Raw genomic sequence first — 20300 nt, 5'->3', positions numbered from 1 at the left:
ACAAAATCATGGGAAGGAAGACCTCCTATGAGGAAGGGGTCGGAGGTGATGCAGTCTGAACTCCCTCAGGAGACACGCCTCCTTCCTGGGGGCACTTACAGGTGACTCCTGCTGCCACTTAATCTTCTGGCCCAGAGGCGGACCCTCAGTCCTTCACTTCATAACTGTCGTACAACTGAAACCAGGCTGGGACGTTCGCACGGGGCTTTACTAAAGGCCTGTGGGGTTAAGTAGAGCCAGGGGGCCCGGGAGCAGGAGACCGGAGCGCCCCCGGGGGCAGAGGCTGCTGATGTGCGCTTGTGCCTTTGGTTCCAGGGACTCCTTCGTGGTCTCTGGTTACTCCTTTACCTTGACTGGTTGTTCTTGTTTATTAGAGATGCCATCATCTCTTGAACTTTTTTGAGGACCCGAATAAAAACGTAAACAGATTACATGTTCTGCTATCTATTGAGCTAGTCTGGTTTGCTTCAGGGCCAGCGGTGTGCTTGTTTGCGCTGGGCCTTCTGTCCATCCGCTGTCTGGTGATCCTTCTTTGTCAGTTCGTATTTAGTCTTGTTATGAGGGAGGGACAGGTTCCCACAGAGAGGGCTGAGGTGTTTCCTCTGCCTGTGTCCGCGTTAGACCTGCCTCAGGGTGGCTCTGGTTTGGGTGGGGAGCCAGTCTGACAGGGTTCCCGTGTCTGGGGCAGGCTCTTACTGCTCCAGTAGGAAGAGCTTGGCTCTGGAGGTGGATTCCTTCCGCGGACTTTATTTCAGGGAGAGCTGCCTTCCTGCTCCTTTCCCCTCCTTGTCAGCTCTGGGACGATCACAAATGTTGCCTTGGTTCTGCCAGCCAACCCCTGCTTTTCGGAGCTCTCCTAGGTGGATCACCTGCTTTCTTTATGAGGTTTATAAGGTTTGGGGAGGGAGGGTACAGCCCACGTGATAGAGCGTGTGCTTAGCATGCACAAGGTCCTGGGTTCCATCTCCAGTCCCAGGAGATTTATATTATATTTATATAATATAAATATATATTATAATAATATAATTAAATAAATAAGCCTAATTACTGCCAACCCCCAAAATACAAAACTAAAAAGAAAAAAACTTGAAAAAAAAAGTTTTGGGCAGGGTCACTTCATTCACTGAAAGACGGGAGAGAGACATCTACTGTCCTAGCTTTTGTGAACCAGTTTCCCTGCTGACTGCCAGGCTGGTCCCTGCCTCTCCAGCCAAGCTGCCCCGCAGTCAGGGGGGCAGAGTCCCAGGCTGAGCTCCCAGGAGTAGGGGGCAGGGGCAGGGTGGCTGGGACGGCAGGGAGCTCCCAGCCCGCTGGGACAGCACACATCAGGCGGACGTCTGTGTCCTGGTGGAAATGAGGGAATCCCTTCACGTTCATGGCAGACAAGTGGCCCTTAAGATGCAGGAGAAAAGTTGTGGGGCGGGATCTCTCAAGGAAGGCATCCTGGGAGAGCCAGGGTGCAGAGCGGAGCACGGAGGGATGGGGGTGGCTGAGAGCCCGGCCATCGTTTGAGTCCCTCTTCTCCCCTCAGGATCTGTTCAGGGAGACCCTGCAGTCCCTCCAAAAGCTAATGGAAACACTTATTGTCGAGATGCCCACTCGGATCCAGCACTGCTTGGAGGTCAGCAGGAGGGAGCCCCCTTTCCTTGGGCTGCGTAACCAAGCGCCACAACGGAGTGGCTTCCACTGGCAGAAATATGTTCCGTCTCAGGTGTACAACCTAGAAGTCCCAACCAGAGTATCAGCAGGCCTGGTTCCTACTGGAGGCGCCAAGTGTCTCCTGGCAGCCCGTGGTGTCCCTTGGCTTATAGACATGTCACTCCAAGTCTCCCTCCATCCTCACAGGGCATCCTTCCCCTGTGGTCTCTCTCTGTGTGTGTTTTCTTAAGAAGGACAGAAGTCACTGGATTAGGGCCCACCTGAACCCAGTATGAACTCACCTTAACTTGAATTGATCTGCAGAGACCCCATTTCCAAACAAGGTCACATTCTGAGGTTCTGGGCAGACATGAATTTGGGGAGCACACAGTCCACCTGGGACAGCTGGGAACAGAGCAGGAGAACAGGCGAGGGGTGGGAAAAATAAGAGGTAGAACTGAGGATAGAGGCTGGGGGCAGAGCCTTAGGGGAAGGACGACCAGGGCGGGATCCAGATAACCCTGGTCCTCCCCTGGAGGAGAAATTTCCCTTCTTCTTTCTTCCCCTCCGCGCATTGCTGCAGTCCTCTCTCTCTCATCCCCGCTCAGCCCTTCACAGGAGTTTCTGTAGAACTATTTCTGAGCTCTGTGTTCTGCTCCATTGGTCTCTGTGTCTGTCTTTTCACCAAATACCACACTTTCTTGATTATTCTAGTTTTAGTGTAAGTCTTAAAATTGTGTAGCAGGATTCCTCTAACTTTCTTCTGTTTACCTTTGCATATAAATTTAGAATCAGCTTATCTGTATCTACAAAAAATCCTGCTGGAATTTTTATGGAGTTGCATTAAATCTATAGATTCATTTGGGAAGAACCAAAATCCTTATAATGCTGAGTCCTCTAATCCATGAACATGTTATGTCTGTTTTTTAGATCTTTGATTTTGTTCATCAGCGTTTTGTAGTTTTCAGCATATAGATCCTGTGTATATCTAAGTATTTCATTTTTTGGAGATACTGTAAATGCAATTATTAAAACATTTTGGGGTTCCAAGTATTCATTGCTAGCATATAGACATTCAATTGAGTTCTGCACATTGACCTTATATTACTTCTAAGACTTTTTTGGTGGGTATATGGACTCCTTGGAATTTTCTATGTAAAAATCATCTTACTTGCAAATGGGGACAGTTTTAGTTCTTATACCTGTTTATTTCACTTCCCCACCTTACTGCACTGGCTAGGACTTCCAGGATGATGCTGGGTAGAGTGGGGGCAGTAGACATCCTTGCTTTGCTCCCAGTCTTAAGAGGAAGGCACTGAGTCCTACACCACTAAGTATGATGGTAGTTAGACTTTTGGTAGGTGCCACCTACCAGGTTTGGAGGTTTTCTTTTATTCCTAGTTCACTGAGAATTTTTAACATTAATCGATGTTGAATTATGTAAAATTCTGGGGGGGGGAATCAACTGATATGATCATGTTGATTTTCTTCTTTAGACTATTAATATGGCAGATCATACTGATTGATTTTCAGGTATTGAAGCAGCCTTGTATTCCGAGAGTGAACTCCACTTGATTTTGGTGTATTATTCTTTTTATATATTGCTGGATTTAATTTGCTGATATTTTGTTGGGAATTTTTATGTCCATATTCATAAGGGATACTGCCTTATAGTTTTCTTCTTTGTTGTCTTCGTCTGATTTTAGTATCAGGTTAATATTGGCCTCTTAAAATGAGCTGGTAAGTGCTGCCTCTTCTACCTTGTGGAAGAGACTGAGTAAAATCGATGTTGTTTCTTCTTTAAGTGTTTGATAGAAGTCACCCTTGAAAACATTGTGACCTACATATTTCTTTTTTTTTTTTTTGAAAGGATTTTAAACTATACATTCAATTTCAAAAATAGCTATAGAACTATTCAGACTATTTGCTTCGTCCTCAGTGAGTTTTGGTTTTTAAGAAATTGGTCCATTTCCTCTTCACCTAAATTGTTGAATTTATGTAAATTAGAGTTGTTTGTAGTATTCACTTGTGCTTTTAATGTTTGCATAAACTTTTTCATTTATCTTCTCTCTTTGTTTCTTTGTTAATCTTGCTAGAAACATCAATTTGGTTGATCTTTCAAAGAACCAATTTTTTTGTTTTATTACTTTCCCCATTCAGTTGCTTGTTTACTATTATCTGTAGCATTTTCTTCCCTCTGCTTGCTTTGGATTTATTTTGCTTTTTCTAGTTTTTTTTTATTTAAGTGGGAACTTTGATGATTGATTTGAGATATTTCTCTTTTCCTAATATAAACACTTAGTGCTATAAATTTTCCTCCAAGCACTATTTTTGCTACATCCCATGCATTTTCATATGTTATATTTTCATTGTCATTCAATTCAAAATATTTTATAATTTCTCTTGAGACTTCTCTTTGGCCAATCGATTATGTAGAAGTGTGTTGTTTAATTTCCAAATGTTTGGAACCTTTCTGTTATCTTTCAGTTATTGATTTCTAGTGTAATTTCATATGGTCAGAGAACAGACTTTTTATGATTTCAATTCTTTAAAATTTGTTACTTTATTTTATGAAGCAAGATATGGCCTATTTGCTTTTTTTTATTGATGTAATAGTTAGTTACAATGTGTCAGTTTCCGGTATAAGCATAATGCCCCAGTTGTACATACACACACATGTATTCATTTTCATTTTCTTTTTCATTAAAGATTATTACAAGATATTGCATATAGTTCCCTGTGCTATACAGAAGAAATTTGTTTTTTGTCTATTTTTACACATAGTGGTTAACATTTGCAAATCTCAATCTCCTAAATTTATCCCTTCCCACCCTCTCTTCCCCAGTAAACATAAGATTGTTTACTATGTCTGTGAGTCTGTTTCTTTTGTAGATGAGTTCATTAGTGTCCTCTTTTTTCTTTCTTTCTTTTTTTTTTTTTTATAGATTCCACATATAAGTGATACCGTATGGTATTTTTCTTTTCCTTTCTGGCTTACTTCACTTAGAATGATGATCTGCAGGTCCATTCATGTTGCTGCAAATGGCATTATTTTATTATTTTGTATGGCTGAGTAGTATTCCATTGTATAAATATACCACAGCTTCTTTATCCAGTCACCTGTCGATGGACACTTAGGTTGTCCCCATGTGTTGGCTGTTGTAAACAGTGCTGCTGTGAGCACTGGGGCACAGGATGTACTTTGTGTCTGTACTATTTCACGTCACCATTATGACTGTGAGGTTCATCTGTGTTCTTACATGTGGCACTAGATCATTCTTTTTTATTGCTATGTAGTATTCCATTGAATGAAAAAATATATATTCATATATATGTCTGTTTATCTGTTTTTGCAAAATGATAACATTGTAGTTCTACCATTCCTTATTCATTTTTGTCTGGAATTCTTCTCTAAGGAGAAGTCACCTCTATTGACTGGTTGCTTTGAGGCATAGCTCACAGAGGAAAAACAAGTGCTGGATCCTTTCCCTTCATTAGTTTTCAAAGTAGTAAATTATTTCTTAATATTCTCAGAAGGTGACCAGTGAAGGTTATTTCTCTAGCATCATTTGAATTGAAAATGAATTTTAAAATGCTTTGTGTGTATTAATCACAACTATTAGTCTTATCGATGCTTAAACTGTCCCATATTTGGTCAACAGGAGCCTCTTCAAGTTGACTTCTGAGTCCCTTGAACACGACTGCAGTGTCTTCAGTAGCTCCCTTGCTCTCCAGTACAATGTCTTGTGCATATCCTGTCTCAGTCCTGGGGTCAGCTTTTCTTCAGTTGTGGGTTGCTGTCTGCTTAGCTGCAGCATTGTCAGATTGATGGCTGTAGCTTGATGTGCAGCGAAGCTTCTGGATCAGTGGTGTTTTGAGCCCATGATTTACCAACTGTGAGACCACTTGTGCATTGTGTTTCAGAGAGGAATCATCCATAATTGTATTTCTCAAGCATATTTATGCCCAGTTCACTCTGGAATCAGCAAATACAATGATTCTTCTTTGTTATCACCATCTCCTCTTTCTACTTAAGAGTGGGAGGAGGTGGGTAGGGGGACACTTAGGTAGAACAACCCACTGAAGTGACTGAAAATCAATACAATCTGCAAGCCACTGCTTTAGCCTGAAGAAAGAGGTAATAATGGAAGAGATTCCTAGCAAAATCGGGGGTCGGAGGAATGAGGGCTCCTGGTGCCTGACCCACGTGTAACCTGCCTGCAGGCGCACTTTGCAGAAGCCGGGTTCAAGGTCACCTTTCCACCCACTGGGCGGAACAGGCCTCTCCTTTCCTTCTCTTCTCTCTCCAGTTCCTGGACGTGTGGCTGAACTCCCAGAAGGACAGTGAGCGGGAACGGGCCATGTGGTGCACAGCCTGTATTCTTGGCTTCACTGCAAAAATGAACAACTTTGAAGTGAGTGGGAGCCTTTCCTGGAGACTGAGCCCTGGTGTCCCCTCCAGTCACTCTCATTGCCGCCTTCATCCCAAATTTCATCTCATAAAGTACCGGGCCTCAGCCACTGATGCTCACCCTCCATCTTCCTGGCCCCACCCTCTGTTCTCTCCTGTGAACCTCACCTTTTCTCTCCTTTCTCCCTTCTGACATCTTCTTCTTGGCCTTTCCTTCCATCCATCAATTCACTTCCATCCCACCTGGTTTGGTTTGATTCCATTCATCTGAACAAGCAGCTACTGAATACTCATCTTGTGCCAGGCACTGTGCTAGGTGTCACAGTGGATACACAGAGGACCAACACAGTTGTCTGTCTTCATGGATCTCACAGACCGCTGGGGAGAGAGGCAGGCATAGAACAAACTATAATAGAAGGTGATAACAAAGGTACAAACCAAATGTAGTGGGAAGAAAAGATCAAAACACAAATGACTGCAAGAGAAAGGATCCGGAAGGCTTCATGGAGGAGGAGGCATCTGAGCTAGACTTGAAGAATGGGAGATGTGTGTCAAGAGGTGAAGAAGGGGGACAGTGTAAGGTCCTTCCAACACTGTGATCCCATATGTCCTTCCCAGCCACAACTCACCTGTCCAGTTCCATCCCCGATAAACTCACCTCATCCCACCTCGAACCTCTCTGGTCCAGGCAGCTCCTCCTCCTAGTTCTTTTCCTGTGACGACTCAGCCTGAGGGATTGGCTGGGATGACTTGTGGCTTCCATCTCTCCTCTCCAGACAGAAATCGAGTTCACCCGGCTGGGGCGCTTGGTGAGGCTGCTGGCCGTACGCTGCCAGGACCCCGTGGACAATATCTGCTTTCTGTCTGCCCAGGCCGTCTACAGCCTCTACTGCATCCTCCTGCAGCAAAAGAGTACAGAGAGTCTTCTCCTCCCCCTGGGGCCCCCGCCAGGCCTGGCTGTCCCCACACGCTCTGTCCCGGGAGGGCGGGAGCCCAGGAGTTACTGAGCACATCCTTTCCACTGAGGAACCTGCCCACAAACATCTATAGATACCTTCTTGGGACAAAAATATGCCCACTCCAAAACAGTTCTTCTGCATCATTTTCTCCCCATCTGGCTGAGCCCCTTACTCAGTTCTGCTCCTGCTCTGAGGCAGGCACCGGGGTCAGGGGGTTCCTTCGACATCGGCCCTCACATCCCCTGGCTTCGTGTCCTCCCTGTACCCCCAGCCCCACACGTTACTCCTCGCCCCAGCCGCCTCGGCTCAGTAGGTGTCTCGGGCTGGGCAGCTGGGGAAGTGGGGGCCTAAGGCTCCTTCTGAGTGTCTAAGCGCTGGGCTGGGCGTCTGTTTCAGAGACGGCAAGGAAAAAACAGGGCTTGTGGGAGGAAGAGGGCAGGAGCGAAGTGTACAGTGCCAGCGTGTTCTACAACAGCACTTTTGAGATTGCCGAGGTGAGGGGTGTGCCAGAGGCCAGTGGGGAGAGCCTGGGCCTCCCGTTTACAGACTCCTGGGCTGGGACCCTTATGCCCCATCTCCTTCCCTTCCCATTACTGGATGCGAGCTTTGCCTTTGGGGAGCCTTTCCTGCCACATGCTCACCCTTGCAAGCATCATGGGTCCTTATCCTTTCTTATCCGTCCCCCTGAGAAGCACCTGCTCCATGCTAGTAATGCTCTGTGGGCACCCAGCCCATGCCTCAGAGAGCGGTCACCAAGGGTCCCAGCCCCCACCCGGCTCCGCACGCTGCCCAAGCCACTTCTGCCCTCTGAGCCCCACGCTGCACCTCCCTCCGGTCCCCAAAGACTCTGTCCCCAGTGAAAGGGTCTTCCAGGAGCTGGCAGACAGCTCATGCCTAGGACAAAAGCACACCATGCTCCGCAGAGGTACTCTCCCTCCCCCGGCCCTGACCGGGAGGGCGGCTCAGGCTGTCTCCCGCTGGGGGCCTGCCGCGTCCAGCCTGACCGCACCGTGTTGCAGGCGTTCGCAGAGTACTTCACCCAGATGCAGGTCACCAACCTGGTGCTGACGGCCATGGAGGGCCTGACCAACAGCAAGGCCAAGGAGTCTCTGGCCGCAGCCCAGCTGATGAGTGGTGTCCTGAAGGAGCGGGGCAGAGATATGATGAAGGTAGGGTGGCGCCGTGGTGCCAGCTGTGCCCAGCAAGCCCGGAGCGCGGCCTCTCCTGCCTCTCTCACTGACCGGCCAGAGGGCCTGGGGCAGGTCCCTCTCCTCTGCGGCCCTCAGTTCACTCACCTCTAAGTTGGAGGCTGGGACTAGACTTCCTCCGTGGTTCCGCTGAGCCCCGGCATTTGGAGTCCTGAGCTCGGAACTGCAGTTCCTCCCATGTGGGGGCCGTTTCCTTGGCTCATGACGACCATGCGCAGGGCTGTGGGCAGCTGGATGGCTAATGGTCAGAGCGCAAGGAAGCACTGCTGGGGGTACTCACCCCGGTTCCCTGGGGTGCGATGGGGGCTTAGAACCTCTGAAGGGTAAGGCTGCCAACTGCCAACCAGCAAGCTCATGGAAGGACTCGGACATTTGAATACATTTTCTTTTAGACTTATGTGTAAAACAGTTATATTTTGCATAAAAATCCACATTTCCCACTTCACTGAAAACAACTTTAAAATGAGGTCACATAGGACAGCTCTCTGAGTGGACACTGTCCCTTTTATATATGGCATGGGCTCTCCAGACCCTCTTCTCTCTGATCCTGGATACCATGGCCTCCACTCCTTTATGTTACCTACGTAGCCCAGGTACCAGAGATGGGTTGGAGAGTTGGTAGAGAGGGATTGGGGGAAGGAAGCATGGAAGGATTTATGGAGACCCTTCTGGCTCTGCCCTGTAGATTGAGGAAGTTGTGGAGGGCATCCTGGAATGGCTCAGTTTGCAGCTGGAGCCCAGTACGAAGGAGGAGACCCTGCGGGCCATGTGCCTGCTGGCGGGCAACAACGCCCACATTGTGGTGCCCCTGCTGCTCAACAAGCCCCTGCCCTGGAACAGGTACCTCCCTACGGGGCACCCTCCTGCCGGGAAACGTGCCCTGCCCCGCCCCGCCCCGCGCGAAGTCAGTGCACAAGGAAGCACTCTCTTAGATGCCGATCAAACTTCATCGGTGTTTGCTGGCGAAGTCCTCTTTGGTCCCACTCCCTCCAGACCGTGAGACCTGGCTGCTCCAGGCCCAAGCGAGGCCAGACTAGCCCTAGAAGCATGGTCAGCAGGGTGCGTGACACAGCTGTCTCTGGGTCCTGCAGAACCAGCCTGTCGCTGTGGAAGGTGTTTGGCACCCAACGAGAGACCACAATCGGTGTCCTGCAGGTGCTCATAGGCGTCCTGGAAAAGCTCGACTCCAGGGACGAGACCGGGGAGATGCCCTTCCAGCCTGTGGCGGTCAGCACAGGGAGGGAGGGGCCCCAGACTCCGGGTCAGAGGGGCCTGTGGGGCAGGAGCAGATGTCGGGGAGGAGCAAAGAGGAGAGGCTGTCACTGGAATCACTAGCACTGCCCTCGCGGCTAGCGTGGTGACCTCTGTTTGCACTGTACACCTAAGAACTGAATGATGCGGCAATGGAAAGGGCAGGGGTGGTCCGTTTTATGGACAGGGAAACGTTCCGAGCTAAGCAGCTTTCTCTAGCTCCTGATTGTGGGGCTGGCACCCATTCTGGGGGGGCCTGAGAGGCTGGGGGAGGAGGATGTTTGGTGGCCCGGAATTGGAGTTGACATGCCCTGAAGCATCTTCTGCTGAAACTTTGGAGTTGGTTTCCTTTTGATTTTTAAAGTCAGAGGAGTGAAGAGAAAGCAGAGTGCACCTGTGTGGCCCCCTCATTTCCCCGGGGATGAGCACTGGCCTTTCAGTGTTGGGGTGCTTCTTGCGAGCCTGAGTCAGAGTGAGCTGTGACTCACCTTGGGGCAGTGACGGGGAGGGCAGGGCGGGACACGGTGTGCGGGATCGTGGGTCTGTTTGATGCTCAGGTCCGGTCAGATCTGGTCCCCACCTCCACTGTCTCCTCCCCCAGGTGGCCTGTGCGTTGTGTGAGATGCTGTCGGGATCCCTGTGCCAGGAGGCCGTGAAGGAACTCTACCCGCGGCTGCTGCTGGCTGTGCTGCATCATCTCTGCTGGGTGATTGAGCAGAAGCCCCCCCAGAAGATGGTGGTCTACACCAAGGAGGGGGGCCTGGGCAGCAAGAGCAAGCCCTTCGATCCCACTAGGTAAGCCAGCCCCCCAAGTGACGGAGGAATGAGACCAGTCCATTCCTGAGAGCCCTGCAGGACAGCGGCAGAAGCGAGGAGACAGCAGAGGGTGTGGGGGTGGTCTCACGTGTCTCCACCTTTCTCACTAACCCTTCGGTGGGCGCACTGCCGGTCGGTGTGCGTGGCCCTGGCTCTGCACACAGGGACGCTCGGTTGGATGGTAACTGGCCGGGCGAGACCACGTCTGTGTCACCATCCCTGTGCGGCTGTGGTCCTTTGAACCTGGTTGGCCTCTGGCTTGCCTGTCACTAGCGGTGCCGTCCTGCACAAGTCACTACTAGGATTCAGATGTTTGCCCGTCGGACTCCTAGATAAGTGTCCTCAGGGCATTTTGTTCAAATGACGTCTTACACGAAAATGAGAACAAGCGAGACCAGTGAGCACAGACTTTCGGACGAGCTGGGCGTGGAGTGAAGAGACACCCTCGCCTGCCCTCCACGCCCTGGAGAGCAGCCACGGCCCTAGAGTGTCTTTCTAGGCTCTTTACTCGGCCTCCATGGCTGCGTGAGCTCCAGGGTGGGAGGGGTGAGTGGAAATGGTTTTCACAGAGCCGTGGACTTTTGTCAGCTGTCAGCGGGAAAGCAGAACCCAGCTACCGAGGCAGGGGACTGTCTCCCGGCTTGCTGGCGGTGGGATACAAACCAGGGAGTAATGCTTCACCCATCCTTCTGTCTCTTCCTTTTCACAAACCTCATGGCGTGGCCTTCAGTTGTGCCCTGGAGGTGGTGAAGTTGGTGCTGTTGGCAGCCGCGTATGAGGGCGTGGTGTTCTATGGAAATCAGCATCGCAGCTGGGACCTCCTGTCCTGCCCCAAATTTTACTATATGGGGATCATGGACCTGACCAGGTGGGACCATTGCTCCATCACCTCCTAGCACCACTCTAACCCCCTGACCCCAGTTTCCAAGGGCCCAGCCTTCAGCACCCCTCGTTCCCCATCTCCCAGCCCTCTGGTCTCCTGATTCCTCAGCCCTCACGCCTCCCCTGTTCCGTGCACACTGGTCCCTTGACATGTCCCCCCAGCAACTCCTGGCTTCCTGTGTCCCACCCAGTGCCATGGTGAAGAACTGTGAGCCGGCCGTCCTGCACCAGCTCCTCAGCCTCGTCAGGAACTTCCTCTACAGCTTAGATCACCGTTGGAAGACCCTGGCCAGGGCCTTGTACGCGCAGGTGAGGGCTAGGGGAGCGGCCCACGGCCCTAGCCCTTCATTTGGTCACTCACAGAGATGTTAGCTAGCGGGCCGTGGAGAGCGGACAGAGTAGGAGCCTGGTTAGAGGAGGCAGGAGAAGCCGGGGGCGGGGCCAGCAGCTCTGGTCCCCCCAGAATGATGTGTGGACCCCAGCACCCGGCTCAAAACTCAAACCTTATCAGCGTACCCTCCCACTCCTTACTGCAGTGTCCACTCCACGTGTCCAGATCTGCCACTTTCCTCAACTGGACGCAGTCCTGACCTGGCCACAGCCAGGGGGTGCTGAAGGGTGCACTGGGTCCCTGTGACCTCTTCTCCATCCCTGGCTGTGGTCTCCTTGCACCCACAGCTCCTCTGGCACCGGTCAGTGGCTCAGACTCTGGGGCACGACTTCCTGAGCAACCTTGTCAAGTGGATCAAGGAGCCTGACCTTGTTATGAAGGAAGTTGGGCTCCGGGGCATCGGTAACCTGGCACTGCATCCAGGACAGGTGAGAGCGGGGGCCGGACGGGGACTGGCGTCGGTCCCGGGAGCGTTTCGTCTCCCTCCCTTGGGTCTTTGATGACCCAGGGCTTGGTCTATCTCCCAACCCCACATCCTCGGGCCACACAGCATCCTGACTGTAGACTCACATAGACTGGCCATCGGGCCCCGCACCCTGGGCACCAGCCGTCCGCTTCCTTGGCACCTCCGGCCCCCAGGCTCCCCACGTCTGTCCAGTGTCTTGGGCATCCTCTGTTTTCTCAGAACCCTGTCCCCAGAGTGTTGCCTCACCCCCCAGGTGGTGAGTGACCTCTGCCTTCTCCCAACAGTCGGCATCTCTGAAGAGCCTGGTTCCATCCTTGAGAGACCTGCTGAAGAACGAGGTGCGCGTGACGGTGCAGGCAGTGAAGAGCCTGCGAAACATCATCTGCCACGGGCAGGCAGAGGACACTAAGGTGGTCTTCTGCAGCATCTCCAAACACCTGCGCCCACTCATCAACGATGTACGGGCCTGAGTCCCGGATGGGACGGGAGCCGAGTGGGCTGGGGCTGGGAATGAGCCCGCGTGTGCCGGGGGCCGTGGGAGAGGGCTGGAGCCCCCGGGCTGAGGAAGGGGGTTGTCCCAGACACACTCCCCTTACACACAGTTGTAGCACATGCTCGTCCAGGGGTAGCACTGCTCTGTCACCAGGAAGGAAAAAAAGTGACACACTGACACAAAATGGGTTCCAACCCCAAGCATCTTCTCCAGCAGACCCCGCCATGGGGTGATGTGTGGGGGGAGGAGCATGGCCCTGCCCTCTCTCAGGCAACACAGGGACCCCAGAATGCCAGGAGCCTCGTCTCAAGAACCCAAAGGCTCACAAATCAGAGCTTCCCAGACCAATACCAACCCGCTCCACGTCTCACCCTCCTTACGGATCATAGAGCTTGAGGGCTGAGTGGACCTGACGTCAGAGCCGCATGCTTACAGTACTCCTGGTCTGGTGCCTCTAACTTCTGAGTTCGTGCACCTTGGATTTGAGATATTTTTGTATCAGTCTTACTCCCCTTCCAGCTTGGACACCCCACAATGACAGGGTCATTGTCTGGTTCATCTATTTTTCTGTTACTTTAAAACGTCACCATGTATGCTTAAGAACACCTACAGGTAATATCTTTACCTTCCATCCAAACAGTATAAGGACTGTAGAACGCTTTAACTCTGATCACACCCTCCCATTTTATCTATTAATATTGTCCAGTATTTCAGTTCCACATTCCTTTAAAACCCCCAAGTTTCGTCTTTATGTCATCCTCAGCACCCTCACCATCACTGTTACTGTTGTATACAGTCAGTACTTAGATGTACTCTCTTGTTCACAAATTCCTTTGCTCACCTTTCCTTCTTGAAGCTCTCCCCTCCCTCCTAAACTCATCTCTTTTTTTCCCCTTTGTGGTCTGTTAATTCAATGTTTTCAGTCTTCGTCAGAAAGTGTCTGTTTTGCCTCGAATTCATCTTACGTTTTCAGCAGTTAACGATGTCTTGGGATGAGTTTCTTTGGGTCTAGCCTGTTTGAAGTTCTCTGAGCTTCTTGAAATTTCTGTATTTATATCTTTCACCAAACTTAGGAAATTTTTAGCCGTTATTTCTTAAAATGTTTTCAGCACCACGCTGTCTCTCCTCTCCTTTTGGGAGTGTGGTGACACGGGTGTGAGACCTTCTGTTACTATCCAGTGAGCCCCAAGCTTCTGTTCGTTTCCAGTCGCTTTTCTCTCTGGTTCAGGTTAGATAATTTTTATTGCTCCTTCTTCAAGTCCACTGACTCTTTCCTCTGACATCTCTGTTTTGCCACTGAGCTGACCCAATTTTGTATTTCTCAGTTCTAACGCTTTCTGCAGTTCCTTTTTAATCTCTTCTGTTTCTTTGCTGAGACTTGTCATTTCTGAATTCATTCTCAGCTTTAGGGTATGCAGTTTTTTCAGTCCGCGCTACCGTGGGGGCAGGCTGGGGAGACCAGGGGATGTGAGAAGACTTGTCCCTGTCGAGCCCAGTGACATCCCCTCCCCACTAGAGACATCCTGATGTCCTGTCCCCCGACGCCGCCCAAGCAGCTGGAATGTCAGCAACCTCTACATCTTTGGCCCCTGGGAATTTTTCTTACTTTTTTGAAAGCTCAGCTCTGCATTTAAGAATGTTTTTGTATATTTTCTCTACTATTTAAAGCTGTTTATGGCGGAGAGGTTGTTAGCTTTTCTTCCATGTTGCTGGAATGGAAAGTTGAGATTTAGGGTCTAACCAAGGAACAGTAAATGTCATCATCTCCACAGTGGTAACCCATCAGGGTAAAGAGAACACTGACCCAAGGGTCAGACCATCTGGGTTCTAGGTGCTGCTTTGTCATTCACTTAGTCATGCGCACTTACTTAGGCAAAGCTCAGTAGTGACATTCTGTTGTTTCATCGGGATGTCCTCTTTTCTGTCTTTCTGTTTTATTTTTGAAACTTCTTTGGATTTATTCCTCATGTTTCTTTTATATATATATAGTCAGTTTTTATATATATAGTCAGTTTACAATGTTGTGCCCATTTCTGGTGTACAGCATAATACTTCAGTGATACATGAACATACATAGATTCATTTTCATATTCTATTTCACCATAAGTTACCACAAGACATTGAATATAGCTCCCTGTGCTCTACAGTATAAACTGTTGCTTATCTATTTTATATATATTAGTATCTGCAAATTTCAAACTCCCAATTTTCCCCTTCCCACCCCCTTCCCCCTCTGGTAACCATAAGTTTGTTTTCTGTGTCTGTGAGTCTGTTTCTGTTTTGTAAATAAGTTCATTTGTCTTTTTTTTAAGATTCCACATATAAGCTATATCATACGGTATTTTTCTTTCCCTTTCTGACTTACTTCACTTAGTAGGACAATCTCCAGGTCCATCCATGTTGCTGCAAATAGCATTATTTTATTCTTTTTCATGGCTGAGCAGTATTCCATTGTGTAAATATACCACAGCTTCTTTACCCAGTCACCTGTCGATGGACACTTAGGTTGTTTCCATGTGTTGGCTATGGTGAATGGTACTGCTATGAATGTTGGACTGCAGGTGTCTTTTTGAATTAAGGTTCCCTCTGGATATATGCCCAGGAGTGGGATTGCTGGGTCATATTCTCCATGTTTCTTAATTTTTCTTTTATATTTCCCATCTCTTTGTCCACTTTGGAAAAATTCCTGGGCTGATTCTCCTCTTATTTATTCACGCTTTAGCTATGATTATTCTGCTATTCAGCTGACCTGTGGAGTTTATTTCTCTATTAAGCAAGTGCTCTTTATTCTTCTCTTCTGGTTGATGGTGTGATATCTGAGCAGATACTGCATTATTCTGTGGGGACACTGCCTGACTTTTGCATGTCTTTATTTACTTATTTACTTATTCACTTATAATGTCAAGGTTTGGGGTTCCAAGTACTTTTTAAAAATGTCCTCTCTCTCTCCCTCTCTCTCTAGAGAGAGAGAGATAAAATATATATATATATTTTAAACCAAAATCCTTCTGAGGATTTGATTATGCTTTCTTTAAAGTTTTGTTCAGGTTGTATTATTAACTGTGTCCTTGGATGTGATGGGGTTTTGTCTGTTCCCTTTGTGGTGCTGGTTTCCCTAAATGTTCGGTGAGTATTGGTGGTAGCTCTGGAAATTCTGTACTGCTGGTTCTTGGCTGGCCCTCTGTGAAAGCAGTGCTTTCCCGTCGCTGTGGGGCTGCACCCAGGGATCGTGGGCAGGCAGGTGTGCCAAGATCTAGTCTTCTGATTGTGAGGCGCCCAGCAGCACCCAGGACTCCCTCCTGCCTCTCTGTCTAGACACCACAGCCCTGCTGCTTGCTAGTTAGTGAGGGGGATTCTGGGAGGGCAGGGCGGGGGAGAAACTGGGCTGTATGTCTGGACTACAGCGCCCCAAATGACCTCTCTGTTGGCTGCCCGGTGTCCCCTCCTGTTCCCCTTGTTCACGGCCCGTAAGCTCGGAGCTCTCCCAGAACACACCCACCTCCTGCAGCCGTCTGTTCAGGCTGTGGCTTCAAATTTAATTCCAGTCCTGTCTGCTGTCTGTCTTTCAGGGACACTCCAGTCCTCAGCGGGGGGACCTGCTCTAATATTCCAGAGCCATTACCGATTTGAAAAGCACATCTCTACCATTTCTTTTAGGGCTTTGGGGCAGGAAGGATGACAAGCAGTGCTCAGTCACCCATCTTGAGTTAATCTGCATGTGATACTTTCTGTTTCTTTAAATTAATGTGCTAACATTGAATCATCTCTCTTTAGCCATTGTGTTCACTCTGCAAAAAATAATGATGTGCAATCCGGTTTGTTAAAGTGTGTTTCCCCTGTTCCACAGGTCCCGGGACTGTCTGTCTTGTCCCACAACACCTCTGCTATTTGGCACCATGCCTTACTCACCATAGGTGCTCAGTAAATATTTGCTCGATTAATATATAATATACTCTTGAAAGTGTCCAGAATTTACTTGTTTGTGATCACTGTGAAATAATACAAGCTAATTAGATCTAAAATAATTTGTTCAAACCTTTAACTAGTTTAACCATATGTAATTTTTAAAATTTGGCATTCTTTTTAAAAAAAAATTTTGGGGGGTAATTAGGTTTATTTATTTATTTATTGTTTAAGTAATTTATGGTTTAATGAAGGTACTGGGGATTGAACTCAGGACCTTGGGGACGCTAAGCATGTGCTCTACCACTGAGCTGTACCCCAGCCCCGCAAATTTGGCATTCTTGAGCTAAATCCTTAGAATAAAGTTACCGGCTGTGGCTGTGGTCCGTGCAGAACTGAAGCTGTGCACTCTGGTCTCCCGAGCTCTGTGTCTCAACAAGCCGGCTTACTCACCCTGGGGGTCTAAAGAGAACAACCCCGATACGCGCCCCTGCTGCCTTTACGTCCTGTGATCCCAGTGCCGTCAGCATCGGTGGGCTTTGGACGTGGAATATGAGATGTGGGAATCCAGAGGCCAGGCCGGGCAGCGCCAGAGAGAACCTCAGCCTCCTAGTCTCCCTTTTGCCCTTCGCGCAGGAGAGGGACCAGGTGAAGATCTCAGCCACCTCTGCCCTGGGCCACATGCTGCATCAGGTTGACAAATGTAAGCCTGGGCCCTCCATCTGGAGGGAGATCTACACTTTCCTGGTCCCGCTGCTGCTCAGTATTCAGGACAACAACCCCGAGGTGGTCAAGGTACCGGAAGCCTCAGCTGCCCGCCTCCTGCCGGCGCGCAGCCCCTTCCTGTGGGCCCTTTCCCACGAGCTGGCCTTGGTGCCATGCTCTGCGTCCTCTTCAGTACCGTCCCCTGGGCTGGCTCCGAGCGCTTCCCTCTCTTGGGTGCCTTCCTCCCTATCTGGTATGCTGCTCTCCCTGAAGCTGTGTATGTCCTGTGTCACGGACCAGGCCCCGTGCGTCCCTGACCCCAGCTCCCACCCCCGCCACGCCCTGTGGGGGCCAGCATCGTGGTCTTCCGCGCAGCCCCCGGCCTCGCTCTGCTGAATGGCAGGAGTTAGGCTTTGGGGTTCCCTCCCCTCTGTCCCACAGGCCTGTGGAGGGGCCCTGACCGAGTGGACTAAAGTGATTGGCTGGTCATCGCTCACACGGACATTCCGCCACACCACCCTCAGCGACCACATCCAGGTATTGGAAGAGACATGCAAGTACCTGGTGAGTGAGAGTCTCTGACGGGGCAGGGTCACCACACCCGTGCCAGGCACTCGGCGGCAGGCTGGGTGGGTAAAGAGGGGAGGGCTGACAGAAGATGTCCTCTCCATGCCTCGTTCTTTATCACTAGCAAACCCTGAGGACCCTGTTTTTTCCCATCTGAGCCTCTTGGCATCCCATTCTCTGCCTTCAGAGGCTCAGAAGATCCTGTGAGGGGAGCAGATGGCAGTGGGACAGAGGCCTTCCGGCCAGAGCTGGCAGGAGGAGACGTAGGCAGGGGTCATGGGGTTAAGGGTCTGTGGCTCCTAAGAAGTCAAGCCAGGGCAGGAATCAGGAATCCTGGTTGGAAAATGCACATTTAAGGGCTAAGCGGGTTGGTGAGGAACTAATATGAGAAATTCTAATATTATGAATGTTAATACTGCCTCACACATAGCGCACTTCACAGTTTACAAAGCAGTTTACCTCCTTTAACGCGCTGGAGCCTGACAGGGACACGAGGAAGGGGAGGCAGGTTTCGGTTTGGCTCTTGCCGACGAGAAGCCTGGAGCCGGAGTGCACACCTCTGTCTCCTGCCCCACATCAGTTGCTTTCTCCTTTATCACGCTGGTACCAAGGAGCAAAATTCTCTTTCTGAACTTCCTGCTGAGTGTGCACTGCTGCGGGGGCGGGGCTGAGTGTGAGGGCTGGAGAGAGAACGGCACTGCTGGGGGTGGCGGAGGGCCGCGGCTGCAGGCTGCCTTGAGTAGCGCCCCCCCCCCCGCCCTCCTGGCCAGCGCGGCCCCTCTTTGGGTCCACAGGTGGGCGCCAGCAGAAGACAGCTCTTGGGGGAGTTACTGTCCCAGAGCTTCGGCTTCCTCAAGAGCCCTCAGCCCTTCCTGAGGACGGCTGCCGTCAGCTTCATAGGTGAGACGCTCCCTGGGCAAGCCCTCCCTCCTCTTCCCTCCTGCTGGAGCGCCAGGCCTGAACCAGGGCACAGTGGCGCCCCCTTTCCTAGCTCGGCCCTGATCGCAGGCTGTCCCGCCACCAGGCTCAAGTTCTGTGTTGGGGTGAGGAGGAAGGGGGGGCTCTGTGTGGGTCCCCCCATACACACAGTCTGTGCTCTGCTTTGTCAGGGAGAGAACCGTATACATTGGAAAGGGAAAAAGTATTGCTCCCACTGGAACTCCATGGATTTTCCAAAATATTTTTGTTTTGAAGTGTAACAGCAGTATGTGTTAATGTTAGAAAGCCAAAAAAATTCAGATTGGGGAAAAAGAAGGCAATAAATAATGCCAGAAATTCTACCATTGGGATTTAACCACGTCTAACACCCTAGAGCTTTCTGCCGAAAAATGTACTACACGCGCACACACAGTACTTTTGAAAACTGCTGTTTGGTGCGTTGCTGTCTCCCTTGCTGTGCCACAAATCCGTGCCCTTCCGCGCTCTTCAGTCCTGTATGTGATCACTGTGTAGTGTCAAGTCCATTTTTATGGTAGATTGATGAAACTTTTTAACCAGCCCTTATTTTGGGGTATTGAGACTGTGGCGTCTTTTGTTCTTATAAGCAGGGACACAGTGGTTAAATCTGCACATCAGCATGATTATCTTAACATAAATTTCTTAAGTAGACTTGCTGGACCCAAAAGGAATGCAAAATGCCAAGGATTTTGGTCCTCACACTGCCCTCTAAGAAGTCTGACTCATTTTCTGTTGTCCCCAGTACGGTGTACAGGGGTCCGTTTAGCCAGGTATTTGTCAACCCTGGATAATATTTTAAAAATCATTACCAATTTGATAGGGGACAGAGAGCAGCTTACTGTTGTTTTGATTAATACTTTTTATCAGCAAGGGTTACGCGCTGTTTCCCACATTCATCGGCAATGCACATTTTATTCTTGCCAGCTGACCCCTTCATCCATCTTTCCGTTGGTGCAGGAACCCCACGTTTAACATCCTGGGCTCACGCTCTCCTTGTCACTTGCATTTTTCTGGGTCACATCTGCTCTGGGGATGGGCCTTTTACTAGGACACTGACATCTGGGCTGCAAGGCATCTTCAAGATCCATTCCTTGCTAAAACTGTTTATAGAATTCCTTGTTCACTACTGAGCCTGGGGGAAAGGGTGGCCCAGAGGTCCAGGAATCCTGGAAGGACTTCACATGTGTGCTGTCTTTAGAATTAACAGTTAAAAGGATAAGCATGAGTCACTTACACGAGGATGATGTGCAGCTGTTCCGGAATGGTGAGTCTGGGCTTGTGCCTGGGGGCCGGTGACACGAGGGATGGGGCAAGGCAGAACGGAGAGGGGGAGAGTCCTTAAGGACATGTTTCATTAGTTTAAATAAAGTTTGTTTTTACCATTATGAATGTTGTATATAAAAGCAGAAAACTAGAGTAGGAGGAAGAAAGCAAATTACCCATTGTCAGACTGGTCCGATAAAAGGCTGCTAACCGAAATGTGCTGGAACGTTCATCAGGTGCTGCAGGCGCCCGGGCTGCGACGGGGCTCCAGGCAGACGCAGCCCTGGCACCGGGGAGCCTGCATCTTCTGTGTTTTTTTTTTATTGCATTAAATTTTATTTTTAAAATTTTTATTTTTTTATGGAGGTCCTGGAGGCTGATCTTGTGCAT

General features: G+C 49.8%; 1 protein-coding gene across 1 annotated transcript in view; it reads left to right on the top strand.

Annotated features, from left to right (window-relative positions):
- LOC105076702 (maestro heat-like repeat-containing protein family member 1) overlaps window positions 1-20300 on the top strand; it is a 63654-nt gene that overhangs the window by 41349 nt on the left and 2005 nt on the right. Inside the window, exons 25-40 of the mRNA XM_074357410.1 lie at window positions 1532-1621; window positions 5949-6053; window positions 6826-6961; window positions 7405-7502; window positions 8028-8177; window positions 8902-9056; window positions 9308-9443; window positions 10069-10262; window positions 11014-11151; window positions 11357-11474; window positions 11844-11984; window positions 12307-12480; window positions 17055-17213; window positions 17565-17687; window positions 18485-18590; window positions 19846-19911. Coding sequence (XP_074213511.1) covers window positions 1532-1621; window positions 5949-6053; window positions 6826-6961; window positions 7405-7502; window positions 8028-8177; window positions 8902-9056; window positions 9308-9443; window positions 10069-10262; window positions 11014-11151; window positions 11357-11474; window positions 11844-11984; window positions 12307-12480; window positions 17055-17213; window positions 17565-17687; window positions 18485-18590; window positions 19846-19911 — 2089 coding nt within the window. The remainder of the gene's footprint in view (window positions 1-1531; window positions 1622-5948; window positions 6054-6825; window positions 6962-7404; window positions 7503-8027; window positions 8178-8901; window positions 9057-9307; window positions 9444-10068; window positions 10263-11013; window positions 11152-11356; window positions 11475-11843; window positions 11985-12306; window positions 12481-17054; window positions 17214-17564; window positions 17688-18484; window positions 18591-19845; window positions 19912-20300) is intronic.

The sequence above is a fragment of the Camelus bactrianus genome, chromosome 34 (genome assembly GCF_048773025.1).
Source record: "Camelus bactrianus isolate YW-2024 breed Bactrian camel chromosome 34, ASM4877302v1, whole genome shotgun sequence".
Taxonomy (NCBI): domain Eukaryota; kingdom Metazoa; phylum Chordata; class Mammalia; order Artiodactyla; family Camelidae; genus Camelus; species Camelus bactrianus.
Note: the sequence above shows the minus strand (reverse complement) of the source record. Positions and strands in the feature narration are given on the sequence as shown.